The sequence below is a fragment of the Canis lupus genome, chromosome 34 (assembly GCF_011100685.1).
Source record: "Canis lupus familiaris isolate Mischka breed German Shepherd chromosome 34, alternate assembly UU_Cfam_GSD_1.0, whole genome shotgun sequence".
Lineage (NCBI taxonomy): Eukaryota > Metazoa > Chordata > Mammalia > Carnivora > Canidae > Canis > Canis lupus.
Window position 1 is genome coordinate 17,409,757 of NC_049255.1, and position 25,410 is coordinate 17,435,166.

At 53.8% G+C, this 25,410-nt stretch overlaps 3 protein-coding genes across 12 annotated transcripts; 2 read left to right on the top strand and 1 right to left on the bottom strand.

The window, feature by feature from the left end:
* Nucleotides 1–253: 253 nt before the first annotated feature.
* Nucleotides 254–4,564, top strand: POLR2H (RNA polymerase II, I and III subunit H). The gene is made up of 5 exons (XM_038583571.1): nt 254–488; nt 1,855–1,938; nt 2,022–2,115; nt 3,178–3,261; nt 4,202–4,564. The coding sequence occupies exons 1-5, from the start codon at nt 416–418 to the stop codon at nt 4,317–4,319; spliced, it is 453 nt and encodes a 150-aa protein (XP_038439499.1). The 5' UTR covers nt 254–415; the 3' UTR covers nt 4,320–4,564.
* Nucleotides 4,462–14,876, bottom strand: THPO (thrombopoietin). 5 transcript variants are annotated; one of them, XM_038583570.1, is made up of 8 exons: nt 13,163–14,876; nt 11,955–12,049; nt 11,697–11,854; nt 11,323–11,450; nt 10,733–10,819; nt 8,879–9,046; nt 8,555–8,635; nt 4,462–8,438 (listed from the first exon to the last, which is right to left on the bottom strand). In XM_038583570.1, exons 3-8 carry the CDS (start codon nt 11,707–11,709, stop codon nt 8,055–8,057), a joined length of 861 nt encoding a protein of 286 aa, XP_038439498.1. In that variant the 5' UTR covers nt 11,710–11,854; nt 11,955–12,049; nt 13,163–14,876; the 3' UTR covers nt 4,462–8,054. The 5 variants fall into 5 exon arrangements, with proteins under 5 accessions (XP_038439498.1, XP_038439496.1, XP_038439497.1 ...); XM_038583568.1 differs by having other exon boundaries at nt 4,466–8,623; nt 13,163–14,875; XM_038583569.1 differs by having other exon boundaries at nt 4,467–8,635; nt 11,323–11,540; nt 13,163–14,874.
* A 527-nt stretch (nt 14,877–15,403) lies between these two features.
* Nucleotides 15,404–24,417, top strand: CHRD (chordin). 6 transcript variants are annotated; one of them, XM_038583572.1, is made up of 23 exons: nt 15,404–15,551; nt 15,782–15,885; nt 16,384–16,513; nt 16,662–16,790; nt 16,885–16,984; nt 17,108–17,195; nt 17,558–17,699; nt 17,816–17,956; nt 18,035–18,117; nt 18,194–18,341; nt 18,489–18,595; nt 18,718–18,837; nt 19,661–19,817; nt 20,154–20,374; nt 20,855–20,968; nt 21,293–21,571; nt 21,662–21,755; nt 21,872–21,928; nt 22,212–22,315; nt 22,770–22,872; nt 23,303–23,457; nt 23,628–23,727; nt 23,957–24,417. In XM_038583572.1, exons 1-23 carry the CDS (start codon nt 15,404–15,406, stop codon nt 24,010–24,012), a joined length of 2,880 nt encoding a protein of 959 aa, XP_038439500.1. In that variant the 3' UTR covers nt 24,013–24,417. The 6 variants fall into 6 exon arrangements, 4 of the variants coding, with proteins under 4 accessions (XP_038439500.1, XP_038439501.1, XP_038439502.1 ...); XR_005383799.1 differs by having other exon boundaries at nt 15,423–15,551; nt 16,381–16,513; nt 23,260–23,457; XR_005383800.1 differs by having other exon boundaries at nt 15,423–15,551; nt 16,381–16,513; nt 23,260–23,457; nt 23,960–24,417.
* The last annotated feature ends 993 nt before the right edge of the window (nt 24,418–25,410 follow it).

Here is a 25,410-nt window from a genome sequence, read left to right on the forward strand (position 1 = left end):
GGATCAAGGTCCCGGGCTGGGGTAGGCCCGCCCGCATTCCAGGCGTCCCGACCCGGCCTCTCAAGAGGGCGCAGCCGAGCCTCCGCGTACAGCGAGACGCCGCGCCGCCTCGGCTGGAGGTGGAACTAACCGGGTCCCCGCCCCGGGGCGGAGCCACCCGGCCCCGAGTCCCGCCCCCCACTCCCGAGGCCTCTCGGAAGGCGTCGTTCGGGGCGGAAGTCCGCGAGCCCCGAGGCCCAGGCGGCGGAAGTGGCGGCGGCGCTGCCTGCCCGCGCGCATGCGTGTTTCTAGGGCTCTGCGGCCGCTCTCTGGGCGCGCGCTCTCCTTCTCTCCTTTACTCCACGCGAGGGGGAGCGCGTACCCCTAGGCGTGGTCGCGCTCCCGGCCCCTCTCGTACTCTCGTGGCCACCTCACCATGGCGGGCATCCTGTTTGAGGATATTTTCGATGTGAAAGACATTGACCCGGAGGGCAAGAAGTTTGACCGAGGTAAGGTGGAGGTAGACGTAGGGGCGGCCGAGTCAGGGGGTAACCTCCTCGGGGACACGCCTGTGGGCCCCTGGTCCACCCACGCCGCGTGGCCCGCCCCTGCCGGCAGTTCCTGACTCAGGAATCCCCATCAGGAGACCTTGGATCGATGGGAACTCGGCGTCTCCCGAACTCCGCCTGGCTCCACACAGGCTGGCCCGGTGCCTGGGTGGCCCGTTCTCATGGTGCTGGTGCACCCCCGTGCATCTTCCAGTCGCTCCCCACTCTGCTGGGCGCTGTAGCGTGCACCTTACACACACTTCGTCCTGCCCAGTTCTCTCAGGAGCCTCCATGAAGTAGTTGGTGTCTTACCCATTTTGCCCCGAGAAGTTAAGTAAGCTACCCAAGGCTGCACAGTGACTAGTCCGACTTCAGAGCCTGTATTCTTGTATTGTCCTGAGAATCTCTAGCCCTTTGTGACATCCGCTCTGAATTAGGATTGCTGCTTGCCATACAGCTCTTTATTCTGCCGTTGATCAGACTGGGCCTCCTTGGGGGTCTCTTCTTTTGTCCAGAGACTGAGATGTTCTTCAAGACAAACACCAGGTCTTAACAGTCCTGATAGTCCACTCAGCACAGCAGCTGGCACAGAAAGACAAAACTTTTTTTTTTTTTTTTTTAAGATTTATTTATTTGATAGAGAAAGCAGAGTGAGAGCGTATGAGTGAGGAGGAGGGGCAGGGAGAGAAAGAGAGACAAGCAGACTCCCTGCTTGAACAAGGAGCCGGATGCGGGGCTCCATCCCAGGACCCCGGATCACGACCTGGACTGAAGGCAGATAAACAACTGGGCCACCCAGGCGCCCTGAGACAAAACCTTTGGGGGGATCCCTGGGTGGCTCAGCGGTTGAGCACCTGCCTTTGGCCCAGGGCGTGATCCTGGAGTCCCGAGTCGGGCTCCCTGCAGGGAGCCTGCTTCTCCCTCTGCCTTTGTCTCTGTCTCTCTCTCTGTGTCTCTCATGAATAAATAAATAAAATCTTTATAAAAAAAAAAAAAAGACAAAACCTTTGGATGAATGAATAACTTGTCTAAAGTCAGGTTGTTTGTTAATCACCTAGGCAGGCCTAGAACCTGGATATTATTTATTGCCAGAGGGACCTTTGGTTGTTTTCTGGGATTCTGTCCACTTGCCATAGTTTTCACTCCTTTCCTTCTGGCATATCTGGTTCTCATTGAGTCTGCACTTCTTTGAGAGCAGACGTGAGGCTAGTGGATGCAGATGGGGTTCGAATGAGTGCTCAATTGCATGTAATCCCCCAAAGTGGGGTCTGCAGGGTCTGCAGAGCCTGGCAATTACCTATGCCACTCTTTCTCTACCTCCCTCCAGTGTCTCGGCTACATTGTGAGAGTGAATCTTTCAAAATGGACCTGATCTTAGATGTAAACATTCAGATTTACCCTGTAGACTTGGGTAAGTATTGAACACAGACAATAGCAGAAGGCTTTTTGACATTTCAGCTGTTCTTTAGCCTCTGGTATTGCCATGATTTTCAGGTGACAAGTTCCGGTTGGTCATAGCCAGTACATTATATGAAGATGGTACCCTGGATGACGGTGAATACAACCCCACAGATGATAGGCCTTCCAGGTGAGGAAGTGAAGTACTTCCCTCTCAGGAAAGGAGTACTTGAAATACGCTTGAGGACTAAGTAGATAAGTGGTATAGGAAAAAACCCTTATTTAATTTGTGGAATAAATGATTATCAGTAGTATCTGAGCAACCTTAAGGAAATTGCTGCACTTAAGAATTCAATGGGGATCCCCAGGTGGCTCAGCGGTTTAAGCGCCTGCCTTCGGCCCAGGGCATGATCCTGGAGTCCCTTCGGCCCAGGGCATGATCCTGGAGTCCCGGGATTGAGTCCCGTGTCGGGCTCCCTGCATGGAGCCTGCTTCTCCCTCCGCTTCTCCCTCTGCCTGTGTCTCTGCCTCTTTTTCTCTCTCTCTTTCTCTCTCTCTCTGTGTCTCTCATAAATAAATAAATAAATAAATAAATAAATAAATAAATAAATAAAATCTTAAAAAAAAAAAAAAAGAATTCAAACAACCAGGTAGCCTGGATGACTCATGGCTCAGTGGTTTAGCGCTGCCTTCAGCCCAGGGCTTGGTCCTGGGGACCTGGGATCGAGTCCTGGGTTGGGCTCCCTGCATGGGGCCTGCTTCTCCCTCTGCCTGTGTCTCTGCCTCTCTCTCTCATGAATAAATAAATAAAATCTTAAAAAAAAAAAATTCTAACAACCAGGTGTTTTTCCAGGGCAGCAATTACATGCTTGTGGGTTGTACCTTATCGATGGCTAAGGAGATGACCATCAAGTGACCCAGGCTATGTGAGCCTTGCGTCTTGGGAGAGAGTTTGGTGTGATGGAAGGGCTTTGGAGCTCTACTGAGTTCAAATCTCAGCCCTATCAGTTCTTTGTTGAATGGCTTTAACCTCTTGCAGCCTCAGTTTCCCCATCAGTAAAGTGCAGATGATCACACCTTGCTCATATGGTTGCTGGGAGGACTAAATGGCATTGTGTTTGGAAAACGTCTGTTAGAATGGTGACACTTAGTTACCAGTTAACCATTTTTTTTTTCCAGTTAACCATTTTTAAAGAGCTTCTTACTTTTGTTTACTACTTTGAAGAATAACCTTGCTCCTACTGTTCCACAGGGCTGACCAGTTTGAGTATGTAATGTATGGGAAAGTATACAGAATTGAGGGCGACGAAACTTCTACTGAAGCAGCAACGCGTCTGTAAGTTCCATAGTCTTGTGAGAACCCTTGTCCCCCAGCCCTATTCAGATAATCTGAGCTCTGCTCTGAAAATTTGGGCCATGCTTCATGTTTCCTGGGTTGGGTCTCTCCCCAAGCACCTCAGACCTAGGTAGGACTTAGAAGGAAACTGTCTGTTCTGGAACAGTTTCCAATCCGAAATGTAGGCTGCTCGCTTGGCCCTTTGTCAGGACCTCAGGGCTCAGGGGTCCAAATGAGAAACTGATGATCTTGATATGGGAAGTGCAAAGGAAGGTTGCTTCCCCAGGAACTAAATGCAGCATTAAGTGATTAAACTGCTAGGTATTTTGGTATTTGTTTATTTGTGTGTGTGTTTCCCTACTCTGTAATCCAATCCCTAGTTCTTTGGTTTCCTTGCCCAACTATTCTTTTCTCTTCTTTAAAATTTTATTAAAACAGTATGTTCCCTTTGTAAGAAATTGGAAAAGCAGAGAAGTAATCTGAAGAAGCGAGAAAAGTCACCTATAATTCTATACCCATTGGGAACCTTTTACACAAACATTTTTGAATATTCCAGGTTTTTTCCTGTGTACTTTTTTCCTTGAGATCACGTTGTTTGTTACAATGTTTTCTTCTGCTCATTTGCCTTCAAGTTATATAAAACAGGTTTCCATGTGTCAGTTTAAAGCTTTCCTTAAACAATTTAATAGCTGCATAACATTCCAGTAAATGGATATACCTTAATTCGTTTGACCATTTCTGTTATTTTGGGCATGTAGCATTTTCCACTTTTGTTGATAAAAAGAACACTACTTTGCACATATCTGTGCATTCATCTTTGTCTGAATTTTGGTTCCTAATGACAAAACACTAGAAGGGTGTCTCTTTTTCTTAAGCTGGGATGGAGAGCGACTGGGTTGCTGCTGCTCCAGAGCTTAAACTCATGGGACTTCCATTTCAGCTCTGCCTATGTGTCCTATGGTGGCCTGCTCATGAGGCTGCAGGGTGATGCCAACAACCTGCATGGATTTGAAGTGGATTCCAGAGTTTATCTGCTGATGAAGAAACTGGCATTCTGAAACACCCAGGAAGCCAACCTTGCTGTTCAGTCACTCAGGCCTTGGACATCCTTTCGAGCCTGAGAAGCAGTTACTGTTGACCACCTGGTCAGAAAGGGCTGGCTGACTGTTCTCTGGGGGTACATCTTTAGGTGATCTGGACTCAATGGGAAACTTGCCTGTGAAAGACCCAGTGGGAGAGCTTAAAACGAATCAGAAGTTGTTTTGTGTATATGATTTTTTAATTAAACTTTGCTTTTTCAGACTCTTTTCTCCACCTTTAAAAAAAAATCTTTTCCATTACCCTAAAATCATTTTTTTTCCCAATTTGCCTGTGGTATATTCTATTTCTGGCCCACAGCCAGGTGATCACATGTCAATGTAGAATCTATTCTGGCTTCCTGGTATCTGGGTTTAGGGTTGTCTCAGCCTCTTGGTTTACTATCCCCAATATTTATCCTCCAATGTGATTTTCTATCTGGGAGAGAGAGTACTGTGCTTTTGGCTCTTGAGGGCACCCCAGCCCCGGAAGATACCACCCATTTGGCATAGAATTTTGAATTGGCAAGGAGCCCCGCTTGTGTCCTTGCAACACTTCCAGTCTCTTAGGAAGTCAGATCACGTTGATTTGAATGAGTCACTTGCACAGCCTGGAAATGTTCATCATTTTTGTGGAAGCTTTGGATGGAGGCTTTTAGATCCTGGCTTGGGATGCTACTATGAAGAGAATAGGAAGAGCAGATTTGGTGGGTATAGGAACAGGTGGAGGAGCTAGGTGTCTGTTCTACATTTCATAGGTGACCTGGAGGGAGGGTAAGTGGTGGGGGTTCTTACCAGTGATGCTGAACAGGCGGCTGCTGCACAGACCAGTGAACTGGACAGGGCAGCAATACCAATGAGGTTGGCAGTCTGATGCCAGTACCCAGGACAATGGAGCAGCCTGATTACAGTCACTAACTTATAACTGGGCAAGAACAAAATTGCGGAAGTGGTGATGCCTACTAGCACTCCAGCATATGAACTGGCTCTCCAGCCTGGCTTTTGAGGTCTCTGAGAAAGTATACTGGACTCTGAGTTCCCTTGGGAAATTCAGGGTGGCAATCCAGAAAGATTTTGAATGTGTATTAAGCAGTTTTCTCTTTGAGAATGTGTATTAAGCAGTTTTCTCTTTTGATCTCCTGACTTTGCCTTGGGGGCCTGTCCCCCTGCTGGGATGCCCGGGGATATTTCCTTCCCCATCATTTTCAGGTCTTTACATGAGGTGTTAGAAACAGTATTTAGGGAAATGGGTTGAAAATGAATGATCTCTACAGGGGGGAAGAAAAGGTGTTTCTTTGGTTTACTATGTGGGAGGGGAATAGAAGAAGCAGTGGGGGTTGGGATGAATTTTTATGGAATCCTAGGACTTTTACATGGAGTCAGATTTTTGGGGGTGTTGGAGAAAGATGGATTTAGGTAAGAGTCAGAGAACCTAATTACCAGTGGTAGTTTGTGGGGTAGCATAGCATGCTATCCTGGCTGCCCCGGGGTAGCAGAAGAGAGAACTGGCATGCAGTTGAATAGAGAAGAGTTTTCTGGTTTTAACAGTCTTGCTTTTTGTGTAAAGGGAAGAAGGGATAGAATCAGCCTGAGGAAGTTTTGGGAAGGGTTAGTTAAAGTCTCAACAGGGACAGATTAGTTCTCACTGGAGAAGCCCATGAGTTAACTTGCATTTGCCCTAAAGTGAGTCAAGTGCCAATACAGGATGCCCGGAACTTACTGGCCATATACTTATTGCAGTTTTGCTGTCCTTGTCTCTCATCTGATTGCTGAGAACCCTGAAAGCCTTTCCTTTTGGTCCCTTTGGCATATCTTGTTCTGGGTGCTGACTCTTTTCATGTGCCATAAAGTTCTTCATTTGATCATTACGTTTAGCTTAGTTTAGTATTTCAGTAAATTACAATTTCCACTTACAGTTCCCTTGACCAGGTGCTGGAATTTATAGTGTGGAAGAACTATACTCATGCAAAAACTGACACACTGAGATTTGAACACTTTTGAGCTTTGTGCATTTGTCGATTCCTTCTCCGTGGCAACCGTTCTGCCATGATGGGAGAGAAGGACACCTGGAGATGTCTAAATTGGTCACCCTCGTCCACGAGCTTTGGTTTTCTACTCAGAACTCTAATTGTTGGTGTATTTCCTCCCTCAGGACTTGGACATCTTTTCTAATAAGTAGAATTACTGAGTGATCTATTGCACAGTGCACCACACTGGGGACAGTACAGGCTCTAGTCAGCCCAGGCTGTTTCTTTTGCTCACTGGCTGTGAGCATTGAGAACATGTCTGGCTTCTCTCAGACTGGTATCATCCCAACCTGGTAGAGGTGTGTGAGTGCTCTAAAAGGTAACCTGCAGGAGGTTCCTGGCACACTGGCTTTCATTCTTCTATTTTGGGATACCTTTAGTGATCGTGGGGTATTTGTGGCAGTGTTTGAAACTCTGGGATCTCAGCTCTTTTACCCACATGGTAGTTTTTCTCTCCTTTGGGGACGTGGAGGGAGGGAAGAGGAAAAAACCTTCTGTTAGTTTTCCTACAGGAGCATCTGGAGGTAGGGTTGACCTTTGCAATGGAGTTTTTGCTTGCGGGCAATTTAAACCTTTCCCTAAGCACCATGGGGGCATTTGTTTGCAGAGACCCAAGACCTGTAAGCCTGGCTTCTTCTCTAGAGAATCCTTAGCAGAGTTCATGGTGGTCACAAAGGGCTGCATCTTAGATACTGTGGACTTCTGGGAATTGGGAAATGAGCCTTCAACTTGCACTTGTCCCTCCCGCTGTGTGAGCCCTAGGAGACTGGCTCTTGCCGCTTCCTGCACTTCCCCCTGACCTCCACAGGAGGGAGGCAGGAACCCGTGCCTGGTGAAGCTTCCTGCTGAGCTGCTGAAGCTCTCGCTGTTTGCTCAGCTGTCACATCCAGGTTTTGTCTTGACTGAACTGTCTGCACAGCCTTACCTGGGGTGTGAGGCTCTCTGAGGCTTCCTGTTAACTTTTTTTGGAGGGGAGGGAAGGGGGAGATCTATTGCCCCCTGAAGAACATCTTTCCCTTGCTTTTCAGTTAGCTTCCGGGTGTTCTTATTTATTCTTTATTTATACAGGTTCAGTTTTGTTGATTGTGTAGAGACAGCTTTTCTGAGAAACAATTTTTCATTCGTTTTTCAAGAGTAAAAATCTCCTAAGGAAAGAAGATCAGAGTCCCACTGACTGAGAATGATAGTAAAGGGAATAAAGAGACTAACCTTAGTTCTGAGTAGAAAACCAAAGCTCTTTTTCCCCTGTTTTCTGCCATAAGGTTAGTCTCTGCCTCTGTTCAGAAGCTAGGCTGGTCTAGCCCTTTGCAGAATTATCATAGGAAAAAGAGCATGTAGAGAATTAGTAAGCTGTAAATTTGTGCAGAAAATAGACCAAAGATAACTAGCTGCTCTGGTGAATATTATTGATAGCTTAAAAAAAATAGCTTCTGAAGTTTTACAATATACAGTGAAAAATCCCCTTTTCTGTCCCGTGTATCCCCCTTTAGCAGGGCTTTGGGTTTCAGGTGAAAGGAAATCTGGTATAACTTGACTCCCAGGGCCTCCCCTCCTGGAAAGGGAACTTTGCAATGGAGACAGTGCTGATGGTGGCAGGGCTAGAGTACCTTACTCCTCCTGAGACAGATTCTGGAAGTGAGGGTGGGCTGCAATTAGAAGAGGACTGGTAGAGTTGGCTGTCGCGGAGGGGTCAGGAGGTGGAGGTTGGAGCGGGTTCTGGGGGGTGGGCGAGGTGGGTAAAGGGGAGAAGAGTGTGTATTGCCCAGGAGGAGGATGGATTGGGGAAGGAGAGTATCTGGGCCAGAGGTTGGGTGGCAGGGCGTCCATATCTGAAGTTCCTGGAGGGATGTCTGGGGCTCCTAGGGCCGTGAGTGAGAGTCCAGGAAGGAGTCCATGAGTTCCATTCAAGGGTCCATGTGTCCTGCTCAGGTGTCCAGGGGTTTGGTTTAGGGACCTGGAGGTTTGGTTCAGCAGACCAGGAATCTTGGCTCTGAATCCCTGCAGCCTCTTCAGAAGTCCAGAGCCAGTAGTTCTGGCTGAGATGCTGGAGTTTGTCTCCAACAACCCAGAAGTCCTGTTTGGGAGCTTGCGCAGTGTGAGGAATAGGGAGGTATTGGTTGGGACAGCTGTAGTGGGTTGGCTCTGCTTGGCACAGAGGGTGGGCCCTGCTACAAGCAGCAGGAAGCGCACCTTTCCTCGGAGCAGTTGTTGGAAGCTCAGGAATATGGCATTGGGATCCTTGTGAGTTGTGGTCCTGCCCTGTGGAGGAAGCTGAGGGCAGAGGATGGGCCTGAGGCCAGAGACCTGGGCCAGATATCATGCTCCCACATCTCCAGGGAAAGATAAGGTGCCAGCACCCAGACTTTATGGCTGGGAGAGAGCACTCCTTAGTTGGTCAGCTGTGCTAGTACCCTCATGATTCCCATAATTCTCCTTTCTTCCCTCAGGTCTTCTAAAGGGACTGAGTCAGCAAAGGACAGTTTCTGTATATAGTCCTGTTGACTCAGGACTTACCTGGGTTCCAAGGAGGCCCTGCAGGGCCCCAAGGAGGAGGCGGACCTGTCCAGAAAGCTGTCCCAGAAGGGAAGAGAGGCAGGAGGGTCCCAGTTGTCCCCGCGCTGCCAGGACGCCATCTAGCAGAAGGGCTACAGCTCCCAAAACGTCCTGTGCCTTGGTCTGCTCCTGCAAAAGAGATGGAAGGGAGAAGCGGCCTGCTTCAAAGGGCATGCTAATAACGGGTGGGGAGCCCAGAGGAGTAGCCAGTGGAATGAATCATAGGAGCTGAGAATTGGACAGGACCAAGGTCCCACCCAGCACAGGAATTCCTTCACAGTCTCCCGACAATTGGTCATCGGCCTCTGCTTGAACAACTCCAGTGTCCGGTAACCCAGCCTGGTCTTACACTTAATTTCAGTCAGAAGAGTTCTTTCTCCTCCTTACCCTATGCTGAAATCTGTGCTACCTCTCACTTCCAGTGCTGCCAGTCTACCTTTCTGCAACAAAATCTTAGGATCGTAGGATTTTAACAAATTTAACGTAGAGATGAGACCATCAGAGAGATCATAAAGATGATGAAGAGAGGCTTCCTGATAAATGGCAGAGTTGGCACTGCAAGGGATCCCTAGGAACTGCCCTTTGTCCCTGGCCCAGTTCCCCTAGAAGACCTGAGGGGAAAAAGGGGGATTCTAGGGATCTTGAGGGGAGAAGAGCTGACCTCCCAGGAGGTTTCCTGAGCCTCAGACTAAAGCACTTCCAGCTATACCACAAGACTATCACTTTCATCCAAACTAATCAAAACTAATCAGATTTTTTTTTGTTGTTTTTTGTTTTTGTTTTTTTGCCATTCGTCACATAGCATGTTTTCTATCCTCTCACTGTTCAGATTGCTTCTTCCTTCTGGACACATGCTAGTTTTATATGGTCCTCTGAATAAATCAGCAGTGTATCTAGAGGAGGATATCTAGTACTCCTTCAGAACTGTTAAGTGCAGGCCACTTAGAGAAAAGTTTTTTAGGAATATTTCCATGAGGTGGTTGCTAAACATATAAAGCCACCTAGAATCACTAGCTTTTATTATTTATTTATTTTTTAAAAAGATTTTATTTATTCATGAGAGACACATACACACACAGAGGCAGAGACATAGGCAGAGGGAGAAGCAAGCTCCATGCAGGGAGCCTGATGTGGAAGTCAATCCTGGGACTCCAGGATCATGCCCTGAGCCAAAGGCAGACGCTCAACCGCTGAGCCACCTAGGTGTCCCTAGAATCACTAGCTTTTAAAATAGCTGCTTTAATAGTGTGACATGCTAAGTTTGAGGTCAACTCAATCCTCCCAAATCTTCTTCCAGTTCTAGGCCCACAAGCTTATATAAGGGAAGTGGGAGCATCGTGGCTTGAAAGCTGGAATAGGACTTTACTCGATTACTTTGAGTAAATGTAGGATTTTTTGTATCTCTGTTAAATTTTACTTTGTTTTTGATATAGCCTTTCAGCAATTTGAATCTTGATCCTGTCTTTTGTTATTTTATCTGTGCTTCCCAGTTTTGTGTCATCTGAGGATGACAGATCAGTCTTACTTCTTCATGCCAACTTAACTTTGCACAGGAATAGGTTAATGGCATGGCCATGGGAGACTTCCATCTAGCTTTTCTTGGTGGTCAGCTTTGAACCTATTTTAACATACTGGGACAGCAAGCCATCTTGTCTAGAGGATATCATCACAGCAGAATGTAGATTGGGTTAGGGTTGCCATGCAGAAGAGGAGATATTTTTAGAGAGCTCAGGAATTTTGAAGAATCCATGGAAAGTAGGAGGAAACTGATGAAGACAGGATTTAGGGAGGCCAAGGAAGCGATGGCTTACTTACCTTCTGGGTTTTCCATTCTCCCAAGCTAAAGTCCACAGCAGGCAGCAGGACGGGTGTGGACAAAGGGTAAATGTCTGGACACTGGCTCTATTGAAAAAGATGGGTGGTGGGGTGGGCGGGGTGGAGAAGGGATCTCAAATAAAGAGGAGGGGAGGGTATGGTGACACACTGACAGGATAGGCTTGTATACCCAGACTAGAGCTTTTATTTTTTTTATTTTTTAAAGATTTTATTTATTTATTCATGATAGGCACACAGAGAGAGACAGAGAGGCAGAGACACAGGCAGAGGGAGAAGCAGGCTCCATGCAGGGAGCCCGACGTGGGATTCGATCCCGGGTCTCCAGGATCGCGCCCCGGGCCAAAGGCAGGCGCCAAACCGCTGTGCCACCCAGGGATCCCTCAGACTAGAGCTTTTAAAAGTGGACTTGATTATGATTGCAAATCATAATCCTTGTCAAGGAGTGGTGATGGGGAGGTGGACAATATGGGAAGAACAGTGATTGGGTCAGGGAATGAGAGGAAGTGATGGGAGGAAGGGTATCTAACCAGTTAATGGATAGAGAGGGTAGAGTGCCAGGAGATTCTCACCAATCTGCTGTGAAGTACATGGGAGTCACGAAGCATTTTATTTAGGAGACGGGGGTCACAGGCAGGAGGAGCTGGGAGGCATGGATCCAGTCTTGCAGTTAGGAGAAGCATGACCACGAGGAGCAGCTCTTAGGTGAGGAGAAGTGAGGTTGAAAGAGTGGATGAGGAAGAAACCATTGTCAGGTGCTAGTCTAGGAATTCCCATTTAGGACCCAGACCTGAAATCCAGGGAATTTGCCTTTCAGAAGCCTTATTCCTGGAGATTGGGTTCCCACTGTCCGCCCCACCACCCACCCACCTGGCAGCACCTCTTCTTTGTCTCTCCTCTTTAACCAGGTTTTGATTAGGCCCTAGGGCCCTCAGGTGTTCCTTACCAGTCAGCTCCATTCTGGCCTGGCTGTCTGGTAGGAGTGGCTCCCTGGTTGGGGCCTCTCCCCTGAATCCTTCCTGGGGCCATGGAGGCGGTTTGGGCTCTGGCACTTCTTGCACAGTGGGGCACAGGTGGGCTGAGGAAGAGGGTCTGGAATCTATTCTGCAAGTGACAGGAATAATGAACATTTAATCAGGTGTCAAGGAAAAGGCTGCCTGGTGGGGGGGAACAGCTGCTGGGAGGGCATGAGATGCTGACCAACCTGGAACTGCGGAAGCTCTGCTCCTGGGTCTCCTTGTGACTGCAGCATATAGTGTCTCCTCTTTGTTAGGGTTCCTCAGTGACTCTGATGTGGGGCTGTGGACAGAATATGTACACACACACACACACACACACACATTCATTGGCCTCAAATTCTGAGCAACCTTGGTTTTTTGGTTGGAGACAATATGGGATGAGGATAGGGAATAGGAGTATTGTGGCATAAGCCTGGAGAAGTGGTTAAAAAGCAGGATATAGAGTCAGGAGGAGGAGCTAGCAAATCTGTGTTATGTGTTGAGGGGTAGCTCGGGGAGTGGAGCTGGGGAGGAGACTTGGGCAAAAACAAAACTGGACTACTAGGGGTTGGCGATTACAAGATTATGAGAAAGTGGTATGGGAGCAATTAACCTCTCATTCTCTCTCCATTTACCCCCACCCATAAGCCTCTTGGAATTTTTCTTTGCACTTCCAGTTCTAAAATAGTGGGTTATCCAAGGCAAAGAGAGAGGCTAATAGTCCTGGAGCTTCCCACTTGAGGCAAGCTGCCTAGCAATGGGCACCTGCTGAGTGAGGCACCTCACCCACCTTACACGGCTTACCTCGCCTTGAACACCCACTGCATCCATCTCATAGCTCACATCTTCCTCCCTGCCCCCTTTGCAGACCCCTTCCAGTTCCTCACAGGACCCCCCACATGGCCTCCTCCTTCTTTGACAAGTCGTGCAAAGAGGCCTGCACCTGATTCAATATTGGGATTTCCTGTAGGTCTGTCAACATGCATGAACCCTCCTCCCACTCCTCTCTTCTTGGGTCCAGCGTCTCCCGTCCTGAGATTTAGAACCTTAAGCTAGCTAGAAATGGCAGGGTACAAATGGGGATTGGGCCTGTGTCCAGCCTGATGCTATACGTCCTAGGCCCTAACTGCACTACCTTTCTCATTTTCTCCCTGGGCACATGTTCCCTTTCCTTAGAGCCAGCCAGGACAGTGCTGTATTCCTCTAAATCTGTGATCAGTCCTTCAGAACCCAGCACCCCACCCCCTACCCCTGCTCTGTCCTGCTCCTCCCATTCTGGGAAGGCTACACTCTTCTCGACAAAGGTCAGTGCCTGTAGGTTCCAGTTTGCCTGCCCCTCCCCCAGCTGGGAGCCCAATTCCTCTTTCCTGTCCTTCCTACCCTCACTTAACTCCAAACCCTGCTTGCCACTCACCCGGTGGAGAAGGGCTCCAGGACCCAGGTGCATAGCAGGCAGCACTCTGGGGATCCGATGGGTAGGAAGACGCATAGTGTTGGGGCACAGCCCCTCCACAGCAGTAGGGTCACAGGCCTGCCCCGGGACACTTCTGCCCAATCAGAGAGCAGGGAGCCACCAGATACCGGTGAAGGCTCCCGGAAGTGACGCTTCTCCTCCCACCCGCACTGAACGTGGAGCCCCTACCTGGACCATGGTCCACTAGCAGAGCCCAGCTCCTCCACCCACACACACCGCAGGGAGGATTACAACAGGGGGATCCATCTTTTTCTAGGAGATGGGAAACCTGGATGGGAGGGGAACAGGTCTTTTTTCCTAAGAGAAATCTGGCAGGACATTTTTTGTTTCTGCAGAAGAGGCACAGAGATCGGGTTCTGGTTTTAGATTGGTGGGTTTTTCAGTTCCTGATTGGCCAAATTTCTTTTCCTGGACAACACACCTGCTGCTGAGAGCCACCAGGGCTCTTGCTTTCCTGCCTTTCTCTCATATAACCCCATAGGGATCAAGTCTTATTCTCCCTTTCCCAGTGGGAATGTGAGTATTGCCTGTATTAGAAAGACCCTGTCATTGGTCGGTGTCATGGAAAAAGGGCTTGGACTCTTTGAGAGGCCTGCAGGGTGAGGGGTGCATGTTAGGGGTGGTTGGGCTGGGCTCAGGTGCCCCTCTGCAGAGGGGCCCAATGGCTCAGACAGCTAAGGCCACTTACCTCCGTGCCCGAGCTCTCCTGAGCTTGCCCTTTCTCTCTCCCTCTTCCATCTCCTACCACTCCATATGTGACAAGAGGAATAACCAGGCCCATGTGTCCCTGTCTTAGGAAAGACAGCTGCTGAACCTCCCCCGCAAATACCTCCTGCTGGCCCCCCTCTTCCTTTGGCCCTGGCTCTAGTTCCTTTGCTTTCCCCTCAGTCCCAGTCTCCTCACAGTCTCTGTCCTCAGGGGCCTCCTGGCCTGACCTTGTTCCCATCACCCCCACCCCAGTTCTTCCCCTCCTCCCAAGGATGGGGCTGTCAGCTAAGGAGTATGGCCTAGATCCCGGAATTCTCCAGTTCAGCCAGACAAGATGCCTCCCAAGATTAGGAAGGAGGGTGCTGGGGTGGTTGGGAGGCTGGTGGGTGGTTGGGAGGCTGGTGGGCAAATGGGTGTGGGAGGGGACAGGGAGGCAGTCATGACCAGGCAACCAAGACAAAGGAGGCTGGGGGTGCGGTGGAGAGGCAGAGGGTCCTCAGGGGTGATGGGAAGAGGGTGAGAAAGGATGTCAGGCTGGGGACAATGATGGTTGGATGGGCCTGCGGACAGGTTACCGACAGGGAAAGAAATACTGGCGCAGACTGAAAGGGGACTCTTTCTGGCTAAGTCCCTGTCCTGTGGAAGAGTAGAGTGAGGAAAGATCTCAGCGAAGAGGTAGGGACACAGGCCAGGCAGTGAGTGTGGGTAGTATGGGGTTTGAGAGGTGCTGTGGGCCCACAGTAGGGGAGATCAGTTGACGGGCCTTTCCTGCACGTTGTCATCCTTAAAAGAGGAGTCTTCATCCTTCCGGCAGGAACCGAGCACTAGCCCAGTGGCCGGCCCAGGCCTCAGGCCCAGCCTCTGCCCCTCCCTGGCCTGGGGCTCCCGTCTTGGGCCGGACACGCACCTCCCGGTGCAGCCGCCCTGTGGCCGCCAGCAGCGGGGGGCTCCAGACCCGCCTCTCCTCCCCTCTTCGCGCCCCCTGGTCCCTCCCCTCCCCCTACCCCCTTGGCTCCCCCTTCCCCTCCAGCCCCTCCCTCCTCCCCTGCCCCGTCCCAGCCCCTCCCTCCCCTCCCCCACTCGCGATCCGGGCCGCTGCTGCTGGGCCGGACCCCCCGGGCTCAGCCCGGCCCCTCGCCGAGCCGCCGCCGCCGCCCCGTTTGCTGAGGAGGAGGCCCCCGGCCGGGGCGCCGGGCGCGGGGCATAAAACGGGCCAGAGCCGGCGCCCAGGGCACTAGAGCCGCGTACGGCCCGGGTCAGCGCCCGCCCGCCCGCGCTCCTCCCGGCCGCTCCTCCCGCCCCGCCCGGCCCGGCGCCGACTCCCGCCGCCCGACGAGCCCCTCGCCGCACTGCCCGGGCCCTGGCCCCGGCCCCCTCCCGCCGTACCGCCCCCGGCCCGGCCCTCCTCCCACCTCCCTCCTCCCTCGCCTGCGCCCTCCTCCCTCCCGCCTCCCCAGCTGTCCCGTTCGCGTCATGCCGAGCCTCCCGGCCCCGCCGGCCCCGCTGCTGCTCCTCGGGCTGCTGCTGCTCGGCTGCCGGCCGGCCCACGGCGCCGGCCCCGAGCCCCCGGCGCTGCCCATCCGGCCCGAGAAGGAGCCGCTGCCCATTCGCGGAGCGGCAGGTAGGTGGGCGCCCCGGGGGGCGCGCGGGCAGAGTCCCGCTCGGGGCAAGTCCGCGCCCGCCCGGAGGGGGCGCCGGGCGCAGGTGGCTCAGCGCGGCGGGCGGCCCGGGGGGGCGGGCGGGGGTCGGGAGGCGCGTGGTGCGGGGGCACCCAGGGCCCGGCCGGCGGTGCCCAGGGCGGGCACGCCGCGGGAGTGGGACAGCGGCCGCCAGCCAAGCCCGTCCCCGCAGGCTGCTCCTTCGGCGGGAAGGTCTATGCCTTGGACGAGACGTGGCACCCGGACCTGGGGGAGCCCTTCGGGGTGATGCGCTGCGTGCTGTGCGCCTGCGAGGCGGTGAGTGGATCCAACTGCCGGGGAGCTGGCCGGGGCCCTGGGGGGTGGGGAGCGCTCGGGTCCGGGATGTCGGAGTGGGCTGGCGCTGCTGAGGAGGAGGAAGCGAGCCTGCAGGTATATACACAAATGTATAATATATATTTTTCTTCTGGCGGAGAAAGTGGGGAGGAAGTGCCCCCTTCAAGTCTCAGGTGTTGACTGTTATTGATCACCCACTATGTGTCAGGCTCTTTGCCAGCGGTTTCCTTGGTCTCTCACTTAACTCCTAGAATAATCCTACTAATTACACACTATTACTGCCCCCATTTTCCAGATAGGGACCTTAAGGCCCAGAGAGGTTAAGTAGTTTGTCTAGGGTCACGCAGCTTGTAAGAAGCAGAGCGGTCCTCACTCCATGGGATGACCTCGCTCTGGTCCTGTGGCCCTCCCCCGCTCGCCCTGGGTCCCACCAACTGGCGTCTTGCACTCACTCGCTTTTCCCATCTTCCCTGCAAGCAGCCTCAGTGGGGTCGCCGCGCCAGGGGCCCGGGCAGGGTCAGCTGCAAGAACATCAAACCCGAGTGCCCAACCCTGGCCTGCGTGCAGCCGCGTCAGCTGCCGGGACACTGCTGCCAGACCTGCCCCCAGGGTAAGACCCGCTCGCAGTGAGGGGAGGACCGCAGGGCAGTGATACTTGGTCCTGCGCCACGCGGCTGGGGCGGACGGAGCAGATGGAACCGCCAGCTGGCTCTCCGAGTGCCCAGCCGAAGCCCGTGTTTCCCTTTTGCCCGGCTTAGAGCGCAGCGGTGCCGAGAGGCAGCCGACGGGCCTGGCCTTCGAGTATCCGCGGGACCCAGAGCACCGCAGCTACAGCGACCGCGGGGAGCCGGGCTCCGAGGATCGGGCGCGTGGAGATGGCTACACGGGTAGGCAGGGGCCAGGCAGCAGCTGGATTCGTGGTTGCGGCCCGGGCTGCCTGCTGTAGCGGGTGACGGTACTCGGGACATCTTTTCCTCGCAGACTTCGTGGCGCTGCTGACGGGGCCGAGGTCGCAGGCCGTGGCTCGGGCCCGAGTCTCTCTGCTGCGCTCTAGCTTGCGTTTCTCCATCTCCTACAGGCTGTGAGAAAGGGGAAGGTGGGAGGAGGGGTCAGCTGGGGACTGGGGAAGGAGAGTTGGGAAAGGCTGATGGAGCTGCTCCTGGACTAGGCTCAGAGCCCATGCTCACACGACCTTCATTCCCAGGCTGGACCGCCCTACTCGAATCCGCTTCTCAGACTCTGCTGGCAGCGTCCTGTTTGAACACCCTGCAGCCCCCACTCAAGATGGCCTGGTGAGATGATGCCATTTATGAGTGCTTATCCAGTCTGGGCATTGTACTGAGAGTGTGTTCTGCATTGCTTCCTTTGGTCCTCACAACAGCCCAGTGAGAGGAAGGCACTGACATTATGATGCCCGTTTTACAGATGAGGGAACTGAGGCTCAGTAGCAGAATGTGATTTGCTCAAGGTCACACAGCTAGTAAGTGGTTGAGCCAGGATTTGGACCCCAGCATCTGGTTCCAAGGCCCCTTCTTGAGCTTCCTAGGAGGGCTTGGGGGCCCCTTCCCATAGTCCTTCCTCACCACAGTTGGGCCTCCCTGCTGGCCCGTGTTGCATGCTGTCTAAGTAGGGCCTTCCTATCTCTCTGCTCCAGGTCTGTGGGGTGTGGCGGGCAGTGCCTCGGTTGTCTCTGCGGCTCCTTAGGGCTGAACAGCTGCACGTGGCACTTGTGACACCCACTCACCCTTCAGGGGAGGTCTGGGGGCCTCTCATCCGACACCGGGCCCTGGCTGCAGGTGAGGGGAGCATATGGGTCCCTGGGTGTGAAGTTCTGAGTCTTCTCTATTCCCAGGAATGGAGTGGGCTGAGGAGGGGACTTTCTGATGGGCTCTCCTGGTCCTCCCTCCCCCAGAGACCTTCAGTGCCATCCTGACCCTAGAAGGCCCCCCCCAGCCTGGCATGGGGGGCATTGCCCTACTCACTCTCAGTGACACAGAGGACTCTTTGCATTTTTTGTTGCTCTTCCGTGGACTGCTGGAATCCAGGAGTGGGGGTAAGTGGGATGGGGCAGGCGTGAGGAGAGTAAGGAGAGCACCTCTCTCTGAGGCATCCACATGCGTGGCCATTGCAGGACCAACCCAGGTTCCCTTGCGGCTCCAGTTTCTACACCAGGGGCAGCTACTGCGAGAGCTGCAGGCCAATGCCTCAGTCCAGGTGAGTGAGGGGCTGGCTCTTGCTGCCCCCTGCTCTGGCCTCTTGCTGCACCCACCATACCTTGCTCTGTCTCCAGGAGCCAGGCTTTGCTGAGGTCCTGCCCAACCTGACAGCCCAGGAGATGGACTGGCTGGTGCTGGGGGAACTACAGATGGCCCTAGAGAGGGCAGGTGGGCCAGGGCTGCGCATCAGTGGACACATTGCTGCCAGGCAGAGCTGTGATGGTGAGGCAGGGTGGGGCCTGGCACCCCGGGCACACACAACCGAGAGGCACAGACAAGTGGCCAGGGTGGGTGTGGGAGGAATCCTGGGGGCCTGGGGTATGAATGGCTGTGAGGCAAGCCCACTGCCACCTTTCTGTCCCTCTGCAGTCCTGCAAAGTGTCCTTTGTGGGGCTGATGCCCTGGTTCCAGTTCAGACGGGTGGAGCCGGCTCAGCCAGCCTCACACTGCTAGGAAATGGCTCCCTGATCTACCAGGTAAGAGTCAGGGGCTGAAGAAGGGAGAGGGCAGCAGGATAGGGTGGGGCTTTGGCCTGCAGGGTTCAGGCCTCAGGCCTTCTCTACCACTCCAATTTGCCCTCTCCAACCCTGCCCACCAGGTACAAGTGGTAGGTACAGGCAGTGAGGTGGTGGCCATGACGCTGGAGACCAAGCCTCAGAGGAGAAACCAGCGTACTGTCCTGTGCCACATGGCTGGACTCCAGCCGGGAGGACACATGGTGAGTGCTTCAGGCAGAGCCAGGCCACAGGGCCCGTGCACCAGAGTTAATAACAATGCAGGGGCGTGGAAAGCCAGGTTGGACAAGCAGAGCTGTTGAGAATCATTCACTCACTACCAGATTGATTGATTGATTGATTTCCTGGCACATTGATTTCCTGGACACATTTTTGGTGAGCCTCAGGCTAGGGACTGGAATACGAAGAAAAGCAGATGTGCCCCTGTCCTCAGCAACCATACATCAAATGGAAGAGGGAGTTGAACAGGGAGACCACATAACTATAAATGTGTCAGCAACAAGTGCCACTTACTGAGCCTTTCTATGTGCTACATACTGTACCGATTGCCTTTCTCATATTATTTTTGGCCTTCATGGTTCCTGTTTTTTTTTAAAAATATTTTATTTATTTATTCATGAGAGACACAGAGAGAGAAGCAGAGACATAGGCAAAGGGAGAAGCAGGTTCCCTGTAGGGAGCCTGATGTGGGATTCCATCCCAGGACCCGGGGATCACGACCCAAGGCGAAGGCAGATGCTCAACCACTGAGCCACCCAGGCGCCCCATGGTTCCCATTTTATAGATGATGAAGTGAAGGATCAGAGAGGTTAAGACTGTTACATAGGTAGGAAGTGGCAGAGGAGGGACTTGACCTGGGCTTGCGAGGTTCTTGCTCAGTTATGCATGTGTGCTTTGGGCGTAATGAGTGCACAAAGCATGGAAAGGCATTCAGAATCTTGGGCTTGTGGGAAAGCTGAGAAGGGTTCATCTGGAATCTAGCAGGCTACAGCCAGGGCTCATCCTTCCCTGCCCTCCCCTCCCCAGGCTGTGGGTGTCTGCCCTGGACTGGGTGCCCGAGGGGCTCACATGCTGCTGCAGAATGAGCTGTTCCTGAATGTGGGCACCAAGGACTTTCCAGATGGAGAACTGCGGGGGCATGTGGCTGCCCTGCCCTACAGTGGACACAGTGCACGCCATGATAGTGAGTGGGGGGTTGCCTGCACTCCGGTGTCCTCTAATCTGTGACTCAAGCATGGGAGGAATGGGGCCAGGGGGCCAGGGCCTGGTGTGTCTTTCTCTGTGCCTGAGCTCCAGGTTGGCATCTGGAGAAGGTGGGGATGTATAGCCTGGCCCTGCTGGGAGACTCTGATTCCATGGTACAGGAGTCTAAAACTTGCTGCCCCCCAGGCCTGGGCCTATGGACAGTGTCTGCCTATCTGTGGAATGCATATTGGGGGAGATGGGGAATACCGGGATGAAGGGAGTGGCTGCTCTAGGCCACCTCCTCAGCTGTCGCCTCTCCTCTGTCTGGATCCAGCACTGCCCGTGCCCCTGGCAGGAGCCTTGGTGTTACCCCCTGTGCAGAGCCAGGCAGCAGGACATGCCTGGCTCTCCCTGGACACTCACTGTCACCTGCATTATGAAGTGTTGCTGGCTGGGCTTGGTGGCTCAGAACAGGGCACTGTCACTGCTCACCTCCTCGGGCCTCCTGGGATGCCAGGGCCCCGGCGGCTGCTGAAGGGATTCTATGGCCCAGAGGTGAGGACATGTTGGTGGAGGCAGCTTGGAAAAGATCTGCTTGTTAGCATGAAGAGCTGTGCAGGCCTGTGGCGGGGGAAGCAGAGAGCCGGTAGCCTGGCACGGCACAGCTGACACGGGCTCGGGAGTCAGGCCACCTGGCTATGAATCTGACCCAGCCTCCTAGTATCCATCCTCCTTTCCTGCATCCCTGTCTGGCGGGCTCTCTTGGATAGTATGTGATGTCCTAGACCTCCAGAGGAGTGGGTGGGATGAAGCAAGCCTCCTCAGATGGGGTGGGCTACCAGACTCGGAAGTCAGAGAGACCTGACACCATGGCTAGTGGGCTTCAATTCCCTGAAGACTTTATTTAACCTTCCCATGTCTCAGTTTCTCGGCTGTGAATTAAGAATGGTGGGCACAGCCCTAGAACGCCTTGTTTCTTTTTTTTTTTTTTTTCTCAGAACGCCTTGTTTCTACCCCTTATCCTGTCTCATACAGGCCCAGGGCGTGGTCAAGGACCTGGAGCCAGAGCTGCTGCGGCACCTGGCACAGGGCACTGCCTCCCTCCTGATCACCACCAAGGGGAGCCCCCAAGGGGAGCTCCGCGGGCAGGTAGGCAGGCGGTGTGGCCCGCTGGGGGTGGTTCAGAGTCGGGCTGGGTGCTCTTGCCCGAGTCACTCGCTCTCTCTGAGCCTTGGGAGTGGTAGTATCACATTCCCTGGCTGGTTGGGAGCAGGAGGCCAGAGAAGGTTCATGACCAGGCTGGCAGCAGACCATCCTGTCCCTGGTTGTTGGGGGTGATTGCTGCTGCTATTAGCATCTTCCCCGGTGTGGGGGTGCTCAGAGGTCGAGGTGTTTCCGGCAGGCGGGCTGGCCGTGGCTGGTGGAGACGCAAGGGGGAGCCCGGGCGCTGCCTCAACCCGCCTCTCCTCCCAGGTGCACATCGCCAACCAGTGCGAGGTGGGCGGCCTGCGCCTGGCGGCGGCGGGGGCCGAGGGAGCGTGGACGCCCGGGTCTCCGGATGCAGCGGCCGCTGCGCTGCCCGGGGTGCCCGCTGTGCTCGGCCCCGACGCCCCCGCCCCCGCCCCGGCCAAACCCGGCGGCCCCGGGCGGCCCCGAGACCCCAACACCTGCTTCTTCGAGGGGCAGCAGCGCCCCCATGGGGCCCGCTGGGCGCCTAACTATGACCCGCTCTGTTCGCTCTGCACCTGCCAGGTAGGGCTCCGCTGGTGGAAGGGGGGCACTGAAATCTGGGTTTGGGGCAAGGGTCCCAGTCAACCCCCCAGCCCCCACCTCTCTTTGTAGAAGCGCACGGTGATTTGTGATCCGGTGGTGTGCCCGCCACCCAGCTGTCCCACCCCCGTGCAGGCACCGGACCAGTGCTGCCCTGTGTGCCCAGGTGAGGGTCCTGCCTGAGTACAGGGTGTAGTGGAAGGTCCACCGTGTAGCATGAAGTCTCTAGGGAGGGAAGGGGGGTGGTCTTCCTCTGCCTTCACTCTTTCTTTGGGTCCACAGAGAAACAAGATGTCAGAGACCTGCCAGGGCTGTCACGGACCAGAGACCCTGGAGAGGGTGAGCTGGAAGTCTGCGAGCAAGGGTGGGGAATCCAGGGGAGCTGTTGGGTGGGACCAGGAAAGGAACAAAAGGGTGAGACTATATATGGGGAGAGGGTAGAGGGAGGCTGAGGGGCACAGATTCCGAATGACATGTTAGGCTTCATTTGAGTCACTGGTCCACAAATGGGCCCTGTGGTTAGACTAGTGTGGGGTTGTCCTGAGACTCCAGCCCTGATTGTGGGCCCAGCCAATGAGCTCACTACTCATGGCAGCTGGGCACTGTCCCCCCCACCCCCCAGGCTGCTATTTTGATGGTGACCGGAGCTGGCGGGCAGCGGGTACCCGGTGGCACCCCGTCGTGCCCCCATTTGGCTTAATTAAGTGTGCTGTCTGCACCTGCAAGGTATGGCTGCCCAATCCTCTCTGGTGCCATAACCCAGCAGGGTCCGCAGAAATGGGGAGGGGGCTGCCAGAAGAGGAGAGCCCAGCCTGGGTGCGGAAGGCTCAAGGATGAGAACACTGTGAAAAGTCCTTTGAGCTTTGAGAGTCAGCTTCCTGCAGGAAAAGGGAAGGGCTGACGTGGGTGTGATTTCTGGCTTTGCTCGCTGACTCGCTCCATATAGCCCTGGCATTTTCTGTTGCTCCCCGAACTTCCCTTTCCACTCCTATAAGCAGATAGGAGAGCATCTACATTGCAGGGCTACCATGAGCATTTGAGTTCAGGTATATAAAGCACCAGTCCAGGGCCTCTGAGTGAAAGGTCATTGAAATATGACATTTGAGGGATGGAAAAGGAAAGGGAGGTTGCAGGAGGCTCCCCTTCCTTTCTGACACCCTCCTTCAATGGATCCCTGCAGGGGGGCACTGGAGAGGTGCACTGTGAGAAGGTGCACTGTCCTCGGCTGGCCTGTGCCCAGCCCATCCGTGCCAACCCCACTGACTGCTGCAAACAGTGTCCAGGTGAGGGGGGTGGGCACTGAGGCTTCTTGGGGCAGATGAGGTGCCCCATTGCCTTGTCCTGGGTGAGGGGATGTGTGGTGAGGGTGGACGGAAGGGAATTCTCAGCTCATTCAGCATTCACTGAGCATCGTTCCGTGCCTAGCCTGCATTTGGAAAGAAGGTGCATGTATTTATTAGAGGGCTATAATGGGTTCCAGTTTCTGCCCTTTCCATCTATCCCCTCTCTCTCCCTGCCTTACTTCAATCCAACCATCCAACTATTCATCCATCCATCCGTCCGTCCGTCCATCCGTCCATCCATCCTCTCATCTAAACGTGTCACCTACTAAGTGGCAGAAACTGCTAGGTGTTGGAGATTCAAAGACAAAACCCTGGTGTCCCTCACAGGACTCACATCTGCTGAACTCTTCCTCCCTCCCCCCCCCAACAGTGGGGTCAGGAGCCCACCCCCAGTTGGGGGACCCCATGCAGGCCGATGGGCCCCGGGGCTGCCGTTTTGCAGGGCAGTGGTTTCCAGAGAGCCAGAGTTGGCACCCCTCGGTGCCTCCTTTTGGGGAGATGAGCTGTATCACCTGCAGATGCGGGGTAAGTGGGGAGTGTGCTTTGTGTGAGGTGGGTATTGGGGGCCTGGCCCAGAATGGGGAGACCTTTCCAGGGAGGGAAGGCTCCTGGGAGAGGGCTTCCCTGAAGGGGCTGAAGACTGCTGTGTCCCTGTGCCTGTGGGTACCCTCAAAATCTGCTCTGTCCTGCACCAGGCAGGGGTGCCCCACTGTGAGCGGGATGACTGTTCACTGCCACTGTCCTGCGGCCCAGGGAAGGAGAGTCGCTGCTGCTCCCACTGCGCATCTCGGCGGGGTAAGTGAGGGGGCTGTCGGTGGGTGCCTGGGGAGGGAAGGCGGCACCCGCTGCCTGCCAGGAGCCATGCCATCTGCTTCACGAGTGCCATTCCATTCCACCACACAGCAGCCTTGTAGACTTGGTATCGATTGCTTTTGCTTTACAAATGAGATTTCTGAAGCTCAGAGGAGTTAGGCAGCTAGACCAAGATCACGTGGCTCCAAAATTGACTCCCTTCTGCCTCCAGCAGCCCCAGAGACCAGGACAGTTCCAGAGCTGGAGAAAGAAGCTGAAGGCTCCTAGGGAGCCTCCAGAAGACCGCATGACCAAGAGGACGGGGCCTGGGCTGGGGGAAGGAGTGGCGCCAAGGACCCTGCATTCTCCTGTGGGAAACCCAGTGCCTTTGGCTCCTCTTTTCTGCCTCTTCTCCCTCCCCCCACTACCTCTGGGAACCACAACTCCACAAGGGGAAGGGGCAGCCAGGGCAGACCAAGGCCATGGCCACTCCGGCTCCTGCCCCGTCACCCTCCAGCCTCTGCCCTGGAAGCCCAACCCCTTTCTTTCTGTACATAATGTCACTGGCTTGTTGGGATTTTTAATTTATCCTCACTCAGCACCAAGGGTCCCCCCCACTTCACTCCTGCTGCCCCTGAGCTGAGCAGAGTCATTATTGGAGATTTTTGTATTTATTAAAACTTTTTTTTTCAATCTCGGTGCTAAAAGTTGTCTTTGTGACCAGGGACCTGAGTGGGCCCCAGTGGAGAAGGTCTGAGAGTGGAGCCCTGGCTCTAGGGACTTTTCTCTCTGAGCCTTGGGGAGCGTGCAAAGACCAGGAGAGGGAGAGGGGCAGCACAGTTGTTGGTTGCTGGGATTCCGCAGTGGGGCCTGAGACTGTCCCTGAGATGGGCCAGAGCCTGAAGAACTCAGGCAGGCCGAAGCAAGTGTGGTTTCCACTGGCCTATGCATGGCTGGCATTCTGCTGACCCCATGTTTGAAGTGGCTCCAAAGGGAGAAACAAAAGTGCCCCCAGCCTCTTATCTTCTTCTGTCTCAAGTGAGGCAACCACATCTCTGTTATTCTTTTCTGGAAATGAATTGTGTTCTGGACCAGTTCTGGGGCAAATCTGGATCAGAGTGGACTTGGCCCTTGCCCAGTTCTTGGCTGAGCTTATCTTGGGACCAAGTGATGTATGTGGAATAAGATAGGACCTCTCCCTACACCCCACCCCGCTTCCTGCCAGCAGCAACTGGGCATGCCCAGAGCTCAGGGGCATGAGGGAAAGGAGTGTCAGGATAGCGAGCTAGCCAATATATGTACCTGCAGATCTATCTTCTGTATAAACAGTATGGGATTAAGTGAATATGGAATTTTATGACCTAGTCGAGTACCAGGAAAGGGCAATCATAGCCTTCTTGTTTAGGGTGAAGCATGCCATGCGTGCTTAAGAAATTATTGTCTTGGCCCCTGGAAGCTCCAGTTCCACTGTTAACTGGCTGAGGTATTTAACCTTCAGGAGTCCCTGTTTCCTTTCTGTGAAACTAGTATTTCCCTCACAAGATTTGATCAGAACGTGTGACTCCCGTAGCTCTGTGCCTGGCACACATTAGTCAGAAAGGCACTCTGACTGGGGTAGGATTCCAGGAGCTGGTTTGAAAGGGAAGGCAGGGAGAAGTCTGAGGAAGAGTGTGACCAAGGGTTTCA